At 41.2% G+C, this 12,100-nt stretch overlaps 2 protein-coding genes across 8 annotated transcripts in view; one reads left to right on the forward strand and one right to left on the reverse strand.

Moving 5' to 3' along the window:
* Positions 1 to 2,291, forward strand: part of map3k4 (mitogen-activated protein kinase kinase kinase 4) — a 25,759-nt gene extending 23,468 nt beyond the window's left edge. For 4 of the 5 annotated variants that reach the window (XM_020603080.1, XM_020603078.1, XM_020603081.1 and 1 more), the window contains 2 exons: positions 27 to 206; positions 329 to 957. In XM_020603080.1, the coding sequence (XP_020458736.1) occupies positions 27 to 206; positions 329 to 349 (201 nt within the window). In that variant the 3' untranslated portion in view covers positions 350 to 957. The other variant, XM_020603079.1, reaches the window with a different exon arrangement.
* Positions 2,292 to 3,732: 1,441 nt separating this feature from the next.
* agpat4 (1-acylglycerol-3-phosphate O-acyltransferase 4 (lysophosphatidic acid acyltransferase, delta)) lies at positions 3,733 to 11,540 on the reverse strand. Of its 3 annotated transcripts, none has more exons than XM_020603085.1 (10): positions 11,460 to 11,540; positions 11,190 to 11,323; positions 9,566 to 9,747; positions 9,228 to 9,397; positions 8,941 to 9,102; positions 8,666 to 8,819; positions 8,448 to 8,550; positions 7,742 to 7,817; positions 7,303 to 7,501; positions 3,733 to 3,918 (listed from the first exon to the last, which is right to left on the reverse strand). In XM_020603085.1, the coding sequence occupies exons 3-10, from the start codon at positions 9,741 to 9,743 to the stop codon at positions 3,830 to 3,832; spliced, it is 1,131 nt and encodes a 376-aa protein (XP_020458741.1). In that variant the 5' UTR covers positions 9,744 to 9,747; positions 11,190 to 11,323; positions 11,460 to 11,540; the 3' UTR covers positions 3,733 to 3,829. The 3 variants fall into 3 exon arrangements, with proteins under 3 accessions (XP_020458741.1, XP_020458742.1, XP_020458740.1); XM_020603086.1 differs by lacking the exons at positions 11,190 to 11,323; positions 11,460 to 11,540 and adding exons at positions 7,177 to 7,195; positions 10,628 to 10,903; XM_020603084.1 differs by lacking the exons at positions 11,190 to 11,323; positions 11,460 to 11,540 and adding an exon at positions 10,628 to 10,899.
* Between the last annotated feature and the right edge of the window lie 560 nt (positions 11,541 to 12,100).

Consider the following 12,100-nt stretch of genomic DNA (forward strand, 5'->3'; position numbering starts at 1 on the left):
CTCACTTTGTTTCTCTCAACCTGCAGAGGCCCTGGCATGAGTACGAGCACAACTTCCAGATCATGTACAAAGTGGGCATGGGCCATAAACCCCCGATCCCAGAGAAGCTGAGCACAGAAGGGAAGGACTTCCTTGGTCACTGTCTGGAGAGTGAACCCAGATGTCGCTGGACAGCTAGCATGTTGCTAGACCACCCATTTGTCAAGGTGAGATGCTGCTGCATTCTCTTTTTATGATGCTATTGCCAGATTAAAACCACATAGAATCACAGAACATATCACAAGCTTGACTGAACATTACATTGCAGCTGCTGTCTCTTGTCTTTCAGGTTTGTACGGACGAAGAATGAACAAAACCTCTGTGTCTGTCAAGTTTACAAATCAAAGCACTACTGTACATGCTGATGGCAAACGATAAAAGAACTGTGGAAGTTACTGCTGAAGGCACATTGAGCTAAACTGAGGAACTAATACAATATCATTTCAGAAGACAACTGGGCCTATGGAGTATAAGGTTGTTGCATCTATTGATTGGGGGAGGAGGGGCAGGGGTGGGACTGTAGGAATAGGATTGACTTTAATCCTTGCATAAACAATACTGTAAAGTTAAAGTAATTATTGACACATTTGTTCTCACTGGTGAAGAGACTTTGGAAAAGGCATTGAGGATTTTTTTTAAGGGGGGGGGGGCAACATCTATGGCACTTTTTAAACTGTCTACCCAAGGGGGCAGTTACGTGGAGGAGGGAGGAATCTTATTTTAGACACCCTTATAGAATGAAAAAGGGTGTGGTAAGCCTCACGAAATAGAGGAGACGCTGGTTTACCTTTATGAAATGAACACCCAAATATTCAGATTAATTTATCACTTGTCATTTGACAAGTGTGGGCACTTAGAAGGATTTTTTGTGCGTGTGTGTGTGTGTTTTTTTTTTTTTTTTCTTTGCCTTTGCTGAGTACGAGCACAACTTCCAGATCATGTACAAAGTGGGCATGGGCCATAAACCCCCGATCCCAGAGAAGCTGAGCACAGAAGGGAAGGACTTCCTTGGTCACTGTCTGGAGAGTGAACCCAGATGTCGCTGGACAGCTAGCATGTTGCTAGACCACCCATTTGTCAAGGTGAGATGCTGCTGCATTCTCTTTTTATGATGCTATTGCCAGATTAAAACCACATAGAATCACAGAACATATCACAAGCTTGACTGAACATTACATTGCAGCTGCTGTCTCTTGTCTTTCAGGTTTGTACGGACGAAGAATGAACAAAACCTCTGTGTCTGTCAAGTTTACAAATCAAAGCACTACTGTACATGCTGATGGCAAACGATAAAAGAACTGTGGAAGTTACTGCTGAAGGCACATTGAGCTAAACTGAGGAACTAATACAATATCATTTCAGAAGACAACTGGGCCTATGGAGTATAAGGTTGTTGCATCTATTGATTGGGGGAGGAGGGGCAGGGGTGGGACTGTAGGAATAGGATTGACTTTAATCCTTGCATAAACAATACTGTAAAGTTAAAGTAATTATTGACACATTTGTTCTCACTGGTGAAGAGACTTTGGAAAAGGCATTGAGGATTTTTTTTAAGGGGGGGGGGGCAACATCTATGGCACTTTTTAAACTGTCTACCCAAGGGGGCAGTTACGTGGAGGAGGGAGGAATCTTATTTTAGACACCCTTATAGAATGAAAAAGGGTGTGGTAAGCCTCACGAAATAGAGGAGACGCTGGTTTACCTTTATGAAATGAACACCCAAATATTCAGATTAATTTATCACTTGTCATTTGACAAGTGTGGGCACTTAGAAGGATTTTTTGTGCGTGTGTGTGTGTGTTTTTTTTTTTTTTTTTTCTTTGCCTTTGAAGCGGAGTAAATATCAATTTGGAGCAATGTTCAAGTTTGATGAAGAGTGTTTGGGTGACTGGAGACCAAGAGGTGACGTGGGGCCTGCTCTCCCTCCCTGCTGCTGAACACAGAACATCCACACAACAAAACAAAGACACTGACACACACCACAACGTCTGGTCATCTGCTGCTCTTACAGTGTTTGCTATGTACAAAGAATATTAATAAACCAGTCTTTTTTTTGTTTTTTAAGGGAAATGTGTATTTGTTTCAAGAAGGAAAATGACTTGTTTTGTTATAGTACCTCCAAAAAAAGTAATTTTGACAGAGTTCACAAGTCTGACTTTAAAAAGTGTTTATCAAGTCATTTCTTTAGTACAGAATTTCTCCAGTTTAGTTTTTTGGCAGTATTTTCTTGTTCCGCTGTGATTGAGGAGCGGGGGGGGGGGGGTGAAAAAACTCTTAAGATAAAGCATAGTGTATTAAAGCATAGTGTATAATGCACAATTAAAAAGAAACTGAACAGACAGCGAAATATAATACAGTGTTGTATATATTGTAATATGAATTTATTGTTTCAACTGGCAAACAAAAGGACAATTATCTTGTATTGAATAACCATTCTGAACTATGTTGGTTACACGCAAAAAAATGCATTTAAAAAAAAAAAAAAAGACAGACTTGGGCTCCTGAATGTGTCAAGACTTTACAGCAAACTGGTCACTATGACCATTAATGTCAGAAAAACACTGTCCACTGTGATATCAAGGGTCAGTGGCACAGTCTTCCTCAGAGTAAGAACAGATGCTATTTATTTCAGAATTATATGAGACAACACAGTTTAGCCTAGCTGAGGACCAACTTTTGTAACATGCTGTGTGAGTAAAACGGCACATGCACAACAGCAGGAAAATGGTTACATATATATATATAGTGCCTTTCTACACATTGATGTGCACTCAAAGTGCTTTACTCTATTTCCCACTCACCCATTCCCACACACAAAACACACCAGTGATATAATCAGGAGCAACTAAGTGTTCGGTGTCTTGCTCAAGGACACTGACATGTGGACTGGAGGAGTCAGGAATTGAACCACCAGTTCGGAGACAACCCGGTCTACTTCATGAGCCTTGTGAGCCACAGCTGCCCCAGGTAAGAAAATGTGTCATGTCTGGTTTGATTCCGGACACTAGGGGTCATTGCTGCTTAATACACTGCCAACAAGGGACAGATTCTACATCATGTACTGTATCTAGGTCAGAGACTGCTTTAGCATCTATTTAAAAGTGTTCCTGCTTTCCAAATATAATACTCATAGTATACAATTTATTACTTGTCAACTGGCAAGTGCCATCATCCGGAAGGACTGTGTACCGTTTTTTTTTCCCCCACACTGCTTTTGCTGAGAAGTAAACATCAACTGGAAGCTTTAGGGGGCTTTTGGAGCAAATCTGCTGGTTTCAGAGCTGATTATGTGACTGAAGCGTAGCCAAATAAGAGACCTGCACTTGAACAACACATCCACAACCAAACCCAGACACAGCACTTCTTTTAGTCCACTGTTCTTTCAGTGCTTATTTACTATTCATATTAATAAACCATTTTTTTAAAGAACAGTAAAATGCTGTTTATTATTACATTACTACAAAAGAGGTAGTTAATTTTTTGCTTAGTTAAATTTAGGTGTCATTCTGAATTACCAGTGAATATATCTGTCTTCATATATTTACCCTCTGATTTCAGGAAAACATAGTTTCATTGTCTTGCATCTCGCATCTTGTCTTAACGTGGTATGTGGAAAGACAAGTTCGTTCCCTCCTGCACTGTGAAGCAGGTTTGCACTTGTTCAACCACTAGAATCCTGTTAAGGCTGTTTTGTTTTTTTTTTTGTTTTTTGTTTTTTACGAACCCCTCTGCTGGATGCTCTTGGATTAGTAGCTGTGCAAAGCAGTAGCACTGAGTAGGTCAGGATTCCTTAGTTGTTTAAAGGACCCTCTTTATTCCCATAGCTTGACCCTCTGTCAGTCTCAGTCTGGCCAATCATCCAGCGAACTCCCAGTGAAGCTGTGAAGATATTCAGAAAGGGTACATTTAGAATATTTTCTGAACAAGAGACAAAAAGTGGTGACAGGTTTTCAGATCCTGCACAGGACATGGTTATTTCCACAGTAAACTCCCTTTAAATGGAAAATTACAAAATTGAAAAGTATAAAGACTTTCTAAGTGACTTGGTTCAATTTGTCACTGAGATTGCAAGCTAAGGGTTAAGTATATCGACAACCAATAACTGGAGAAAGTCCAATTTTCAGTTCCAATTTAAGAGAATGTTTAATAAATACTCAAATCAGGGAGTTCTGGTGAGACATGCAGGATGATGGCCACTTCACAATGAGCTCTGGCCAAAGCCTTCCCCATTCTGCAATAATTCCAAATAGATCGTACTTAAACTTTAGCAAACCACTTCGTATGCCGACCTTTAGACACAGGAGGAAATGCCCCAGAAGAAAAACCTCAGCTGCAACACACCCCTGAAACAACTCTGGAAAACATTTCAACTCCACTCAACTAGCTAGCATGGCAACAGAGGAGATAACAGCGTTAATACTGCAGACAGCAGACCCAAAAAGATCTGCTCAACTCATATTTTGGGTCAAGCCTTAAAACCGAATGAGGAGGACATAATAAAGAACACAGAGGTGCTTCGTTCCTTTTTAAATCGAAATCAGTGCACATGTCAAAACCATGGAGACAATGTCCGCTAAACTAGAGGCCCTGCAGGCGACTGTTCGCCAAGCCAAGAAGGATGAAACCCAATGTATCTCTCAAACAGGGGGGCTATACAAGAAGATTAATGATGAGCTCAAGGACAGGTCCAGATAAACCTCCTGATGGGTGCCAAGGGAGATAACCCAGTGGGCTATTTACAAATAATTCTCCCAAAATGGATTCTGGGGCTAAAACTACCAGCTGGAAGGCTTCTGGAGACAGATAGAACTCCCTGTATCTACTCCAATAACTCCGACTTCTAAACTAAACACTCAGACAGGCCATATTGTAAGGAGCCTGCAAGATGAGATCTCTAGAATGGGACTCAACTGAAATTCTACACAGACTACAGCTCAGGAATGACAGAACAGCGAAACAGCTTCAGATAACTCCACCAGAAGGGTAAAGACTCATTCCTGATTTATCCTGCTACACTGAGGATCATATGTAATGGCGAGAAGCTATTATTCAACTCTAATGAGGTAGAACACTACCTGGCGGGGCCCATTGTTGTACCAATTAGGCACCAAAGAGCATCCATAATGCCTACTCTCATAGCATCAGTTTACTATGTGGACAGTTTATTAGACTCAAGTCACCATCCAGGCCCAACAATCAGAGAAAATGGATAGATACTCAGTCTTGTCATTTAATGTCAAGGGCCTTAACTCACCACCAAAAAGAACCCGGATCCTTGACTTTCTTTGCAGGAAGCAGATACATAGGTACACCTCAAGACTACAAAACAGATTTTACAAAACAGTGGCTGCTTCAGGGGACAGAAAAAGGCAGAGCTATAACTGCTATTAAATGCCCAGAGAATAGGGTGGTCACATCCCCATCTGACATCGTAGGAGTATTTGTCCTTTTTCTCCAATCTATACATCTCTGAGGCTCAGGGGACAGGGTTGAATTATGACAAACTTTTTCAAACTCGAATTATGCATCCCTGGCAAAAGATGAACAAGACAGGCTCCGATCACATAGGATGAGCTGCAAAAAGCTATTAATAAGGGTAATTCTCCAGAGATGGACGGGATACTGCCAGATCTATATGCAGTGACATCCTAGGCCAATATTGGCTAAATCCCATAAACTGTGAAAATGGGCATTTACTCAGGGATTTGAACACTGCACTTATCACAGTTATAGCCAAACCAGGGAAGGACCCGATGAAATGCGCCAATTACCGCCCAATCTCACTCATTAACGCAAATCTAAAATTATATGCAAAAGTGCTGGTCACAAGGCTAAAAATGGTTATAGGCAGTCTAATTAATCTGGATCAAACTGGATTCTTAAAGAAACAACTAGCTTCAGACAATGTATGGAGAATACTGCACATACTTGTGGAACCCAAGACAAATCCTCCAAGCACTGGCCTTCGATAGACTAGAGTGGAATTACCTATGGCAGACATTTTCAGAATTTAATTTTGGCCCTACATTTATACAAACAATGCAAACCCAATACCATAATTATTTGGCCCAAATAAGCATTAAAGACACCATTTTAAAGGCTTTCAGAGTATTTAGGGGCTTGCGCCAAGGATGATCGCTCTCACCATTACTGTTTAATCTTTCAATGGATCCAATTGCCCAGCTAATTTGTAACAGCCCAGCAATAACTCCTATCACATTAGGACACGCCACAGATTCGATATTGATGTATGCAGACACCTTGTTGTTCCTATCCAATGTGGAGTACTTCCTTCCTAGCACAATACAGATCTTAGAAGATTTTGGGAGGCTGTCAGGCTTTAAAATGAATTATTCCAAGTCTATGCCCCTGCTAATAATTGCAACTCCTGACAAGGCAGACATCCCCACCAACATCCCAGCCGTGGACCAGGACTTATTTATGGATACACATCAGGACCTCACTTGCAGCATTAGCTAAAATGTATTACTTTAATAAAATGAAAAAAGGCAGAAAGTGATATTACTAGGTGGAAAATGTTTCCATCCTCAGTTCTGGCTCAAATCTCACTGCCCCGCATAAACTTGATACCCAAGTTAGATATACAATGTTGAGGTCGTATGTATGAAATGAAAAAAGCCGAGACTTAAATGACCAGTCTTATAACAAAACAAAGTTAATGCGGGATGGGCCTGTCCCAGTTTTAAACTGCAGGCATTTACCCTACAATCCTGCAGTCTGGTTTCAAGAAGGGCAGAGTAGTGTGGGTACAGATAGAAGATCTGGTGGCACCTATGAAAATGGAAGTCTTTCTATTCTCTGATATTTGGGGTGGGAAACGGGTTATGTTTGTGCTCTGTGTTAACAGAATATTGAATTCCAAAAAAATAAATAAACTACTCAAACCAGAATGTGTCTTCTTAACCTTTAACCACCAACATGGTCACTTACTGTATTTACTGTGGAAACTGTAACATGATCCTCATGAACCCATGCTGTTAGAGAAATCATCTCTCCATCTAATATCTCAGTGGAACTATTCAGATGGATTAATGTTTAACTTTGCAAGTTTAAGTAAGCACATGCCACATGTTAGGGACATGCTCCCAATCATATTTTCCAAAAAGAGGGACTTACATTTGAGTTGCCAGATCTGCTGCTTTATGAAATGTTTGGACAAAAAGGAGCTGGTTAAACTGGAGGAAGCACCATTAGATGTATTTCAGGGTTAATTCACAATGGACATGAATGCATGAGACCAACCTGCAGAGCACAAAGCCACAGATGCAAGGATTGTCAGCACTGATCCAGAGCTGATCAACCGAACGAGCAGCAGGCCTAGTGGGTAAAGGAGCAAGCAGGACCAAAACAACCAGTTGATTAAGGGCCAGGGTCGGCGTGGAGGGCTCACTATGGGACCAGGGAAACGGCCCGTTTGTGTATAGTGTTCCTGGAAGCTATCCTGCAGATACATTCACGCAAACAACTCAGTATCAAGAACTTAACAAAATGTGGCTGAGTTTGTTTTCTGAAAGCCATGTTACCATATTTGTCTAAGAAGTGGTAGGACTCAAAATGTAACTACCATATTTAATAAGTATGGCTACTGTTTAGGTCTTTGGAATCTGGGTGGGCAGAAATGTAGGAAATTCTCCCATATTTATTGATCAATAAATCCACCTTCCACACAGAACACACTGACCTTTTCCTGGTACAGTTTATGGAGCCAAGCAGCACACCCTGCCTCATCTTCTGGAATCACTTCTAGAGGGATTCTCCTGCAAGTAAAAAGGGAAGTCAGCACTCACAGTTTAAGAGCTCATGGCATGTTTTTCTCTTTTCTAACTTATCTACAGTGTTACAATGATGAATTATCTTAAATGTGACTGAAAGCTCAAAAAACAAGGGGTAGCTATGTTGTATTTTTATGCAGAAGCAACTTGGTTTACACAAGTCTCGCAAACTCTTTTGCAAGAGTTTTCCACCTATGTAAAGTCTTACGCAATAGTTCACAGAATTTCAGGCAGTAGCGGGTTCAAGTAAACTTGCTAAAATCCAGCGGCGCCAGACTGCATGCAGTTTTCAAACTAATTAATGCTGTTGCAGTTTGCTGTGCTGTCTATTTTCATATTCTGGCTCAAACATGTCAGGTAGGCTTTGAGGTATTGTCATTGTCGAAAATGTAGCTTATTTGTCAATGTTTTTTGTTTATGCACTGTGGTAGCTTCCTGACCAGCAACAGGAGTTGTGTGCATTCACAAACTATCCTCTCATTTTCAGGAGGTGGCTTTGTCATTCAAAATAATTACAAACTATTTGGAGTTACGATGGGTACAAAGCTAATCTAGAGGTACCCAAGATTAAAAATTAAATGGGTGGAAATGAGCATGCAAAATATTTCTTTATACCTCACATATAAATCTGCATGATATTTCTTCCCATTAATAATTCCAAGCAGGGTTGGTGCTTCGTTGTTTCTGAAATTCAGTGTGGAGTCATATACAGCTGCAGCTACACAAGAGAAAAACACACAAAAGCAGTTAACTCTGCAAATGCCTCTACCTTTTCCCTCTCCAAGACATTCAGCTCACAGTATCTGGTGGCCATATCAATGATGGATACTCACCAGCTCCTCTGAGGTTTTGAACAGTTATCCCAAATCCTTTGGTCCTGGGCAAAAGGTGATACTTCAGTTTGGGCAGACCTTTACTCTCAGCCACCTGCATGCTGATCTGGTGCTTCTTGGGTGTGAGGCGTGTTCCTTCACAGTGAAGCAAGAACTAGCCACAGGAAAAGAGAGAGGCTATGACTTATTGCATCTTTTCACATCCAGCATGATCTCACACGACACAGTGGCTTTCAGCTTCAGTCACACTGCTTTAACAAGAAAGTGAAACTAACCCAGTAGTTTTCTGGGTAATCCCGCAGGTTCTGAAGACTCTGAGCCACTGTCCTTCGGTCCTCCTCCCACTTCCTCTTGCAGAAAACTATCTCCAGGAAATACCACATCCAACCAATCACAGGCACATAAGCCAACTCCTTCTTGGCTAGCACCTTTGAACTCTGGAACAAGATTGAAATGTGAAGCACATCAGGAACTGAAGGACAGCCCCGAATTGCAGCAAAAAAATAAATAAATAAATAATAATATATCAAAGTAAGAATAAAGATCAAGCTTGTGATTTTACCCCAAGAACTCCAAATCTCTCACAGAAGGTCCAGCCACACAGGAAGTCTATCTCAAAACTGTGGTTGAGAACCACAATTGCATTTTCTTTTCCATACAGTGGATAACTCTTTGGGTCTGTGTAGAGCGTGCATTCTGTCCCCGACCACCACTCCAGAACAGCTACCAGCTCTGAGGAGCATTAGGACACAATGATGAAGACACAGTTTGACTGCATATTCATTAATAATAAACCTTGGACCATGTTCATTGCAGCAGGCACCAATGAAATGACTCCAGTACCAAGAGACAAGAGACTCCAGTATCATCTGTGTAGCAGAGAATGAGAACAATACATACGGCTGTTGATGCAGTAGGCCAGTCTGATGTTGACCCTGCGAGCCAGCTGCTTACTGACCAGCCACAGAGGTAAAGTGCAGAGCTGCAATAGGTTGACAATGAGGCCACTGACCAGGAAGACATAGCCGATGAGAAGGTGGCACAAGAACTGGGACTTCAGCAGCTGCAGGAGGCCCATTGTTCTGGAAACGTCACACAGATTCAAGCATTAAAAGACAGCCACTTGCTCATGTTACACATCTTGCTTGAAACAACGCGTCTCGTCATTCGGCTCAGTCAAACTACATTATCAGCTGGTGTTGCTTTGGGCTGCGACAGCAACCGTTCTCACAGTACTGAGCCTACTCTGTCAGAAAGGTTCCTTTGACCGGAGGTTCACATTCATCAGCTCAATGGAGCCTTTGAGCAGGACTGTATGTAAATGGACAATCACAGGGAAAGTTTGTGCTTCACAGTACACATGACCTTTTCAGGAATAAGGGCACAGTGTCATCCACTATTTTGAGCCCTAACCACAATTACAGTAGACTTTGGTTTTGTGTGAACATTTAATAACAAGTAATAATATCTGTCACTAATTTAATGTGCTAAATATCAGGCTGACAGACAGATAGATAGATAGATGAGTACTTCATTAATTGTAAAGGGAAGCTGCACTTACAGCAACTACAAAAATAAAAAAAAGTGAGGACGATAAACAATAATACAAAAGGTAAATACAATGCAAAAGCAAATATACTAAATGAAGTAAAACATAAATAAATTAGAAGGGGAGGTTATTCATCCACAGAAGCATTTGCTTTAGACTATTATATACCATAAACTGTTCTGATAGTAAAATACAACGGTGCATGTCTGCAAAATAAGAGACAACAAAAAGCCACCCAATAACACCTACTGTCTCAAACCAGCACCTGGGTGTAAGTGGTGAGATGGCATTAAAATGCAGCTAAAAACATTTACCAAGATGCTGACAAACACCAGCCTGCCTCTGTGGTAAAGGCCAAGTCAGACTCCTTACACATTAAACCACAAAACAACTGAGACATGTGTTGCGCGTACCTTGATAAAACTGATCCCCGAGAGAGTTCTCCTCCCTTCTACGAACTAAAAGCACACACCAATCTTTCCTAAATGTTCATGCCAGTCGCACTTCCTCAGGATCCGTATTCACCAGCCGATCGACTGTGGAGCGACAACTTCCCCTAATGTGACCACACCCATCCGAAAGCCACGCCGGGACTCGGTGATGGGCACATTTCCGTGGTCTTTGCCCCCTTCTAGAAACTGGCTGCAAAGATCGTCTATGCCTCGCAAGACCGCTCAAACTATGGTGGAGAAAAGCGTAGTGACGGTGTTCAGGGCTGCACAACGGTCACATGCATAGCATGTACCCACAATGACCACAATGCAAAATAACCAGCTTTAAATGAATAATCCGAACAGGACCGCCTCTAAAACGTGCATTTCACATAAAAAATACGTATAATAACACACATCACATATCACATTTAAAAACCCACACTCCTTTTCAACAGGACGCCATAATATCGCAACACTTCCCGATGCTTTTGCAATTATACTTTGTGGTTTGTTGGTGCCACAAACATGCGCCGAGTCACACCTCTGTCTGTTTTTCTCTCTCTTTGTTGCCTTTATTTGGTCACGGCACCGAAGTGAAGGATGGCGCTGAGTCCTCGGCGGTGGATTCGGTCCAAAGTCTTTTGTCTGGCGATATTTGCACGTTGTGACCAAAAGCTGGAGGAAACAGGAAATAACATGAGTAGAGGGGGGTGAACATGTAGGAGCCAGCACGGCCCGGGGGGCAACTAGCACTTATACATATTGTAAATCAAACAACGTCGTAATCATTGATCATTTCACCGTCACAGACCTCTGTCACTGTCGGATACTCTTTCTATGCGCCTGCAGTTCTCGGGGACAGACATTGGCTGAGTTTTACTTCCTTGTTTACACATTGGCTCACCAGTATTCGCGATGTTTAATTTGGCATTTACTTAGTAGATTCTGTGGGAGGTGTCTGTTCTTACCTTAATCTGAACCCGATCCTCACCCTAACCAGGGGTTTTTGATGATGCTTTAATTAATTAAGTACGTAAGTACAATTTTGAGGTAACCTATCTTATACTTACCTTATACTTTGACTTCACCTTATTTTAGAGGCAAAGATTCTACTTTTTATTCCACTAACTTTAGTTAGGCTACTTTTTACAATCAGACTAATAAAACAAAATGTGATATAATCATTAGATATTGATCCCTGGTGGGAAATTCACAAGCTACCCAGCAGTGTGTAAAGCATGTCTATTTAAAATTATAAGGTAAGATCAACTCTACCTTCAGTTGATGATCAAGATAATGCATCAGTAATTATACATTAATGTGAGATGTGCTATTCATCATAATGAGCACTTTCATTTTTGATGCTTAAAGTATATTTTGATGCTATTACTTTTGTACTTTTGCTTAAGTAACAGTTTGAATGCAGGACTTCTACCTGTAACACAGTATTTT

Source organism: Monopterus albus, unplaced genomic scaffold (assembly GCF_001952655.1).
Source record: "Monopterus albus unplaced genomic scaffold, M_albus_1.0 scaffold60.1, whole genome shotgun sequence".
In the NCBI taxonomy this organism is placed as follows: domain Eukaryota; kingdom Metazoa; phylum Chordata; class Actinopteri; order Synbranchiformes; family Synbranchidae; genus Monopterus; species Monopterus albus.

Coding starts and splice junctions, on each gene's coding strand:
- agpat4 (XM_020603085.1), bottom strand. CDS start 9,743: ATGGGCCTCCTGCAGCTGCTGAAGTCCCAGTTCTTGTGCCACCTTCTC. Junction 9,398..9,565: donor GGCCTACTGCATCAACAGCC/GTATGTATTGTT, acceptor AATGCTCCTCAG/AGCTGGTAGCTGTTCTGGAG. Junction 7,818..8,447: donor CATGCAGATTTATATGTGAG/GTATAAAGAAAT, acceptor TTTTACTTGCAG/GAGAATCCCTCTAGAAGTGA.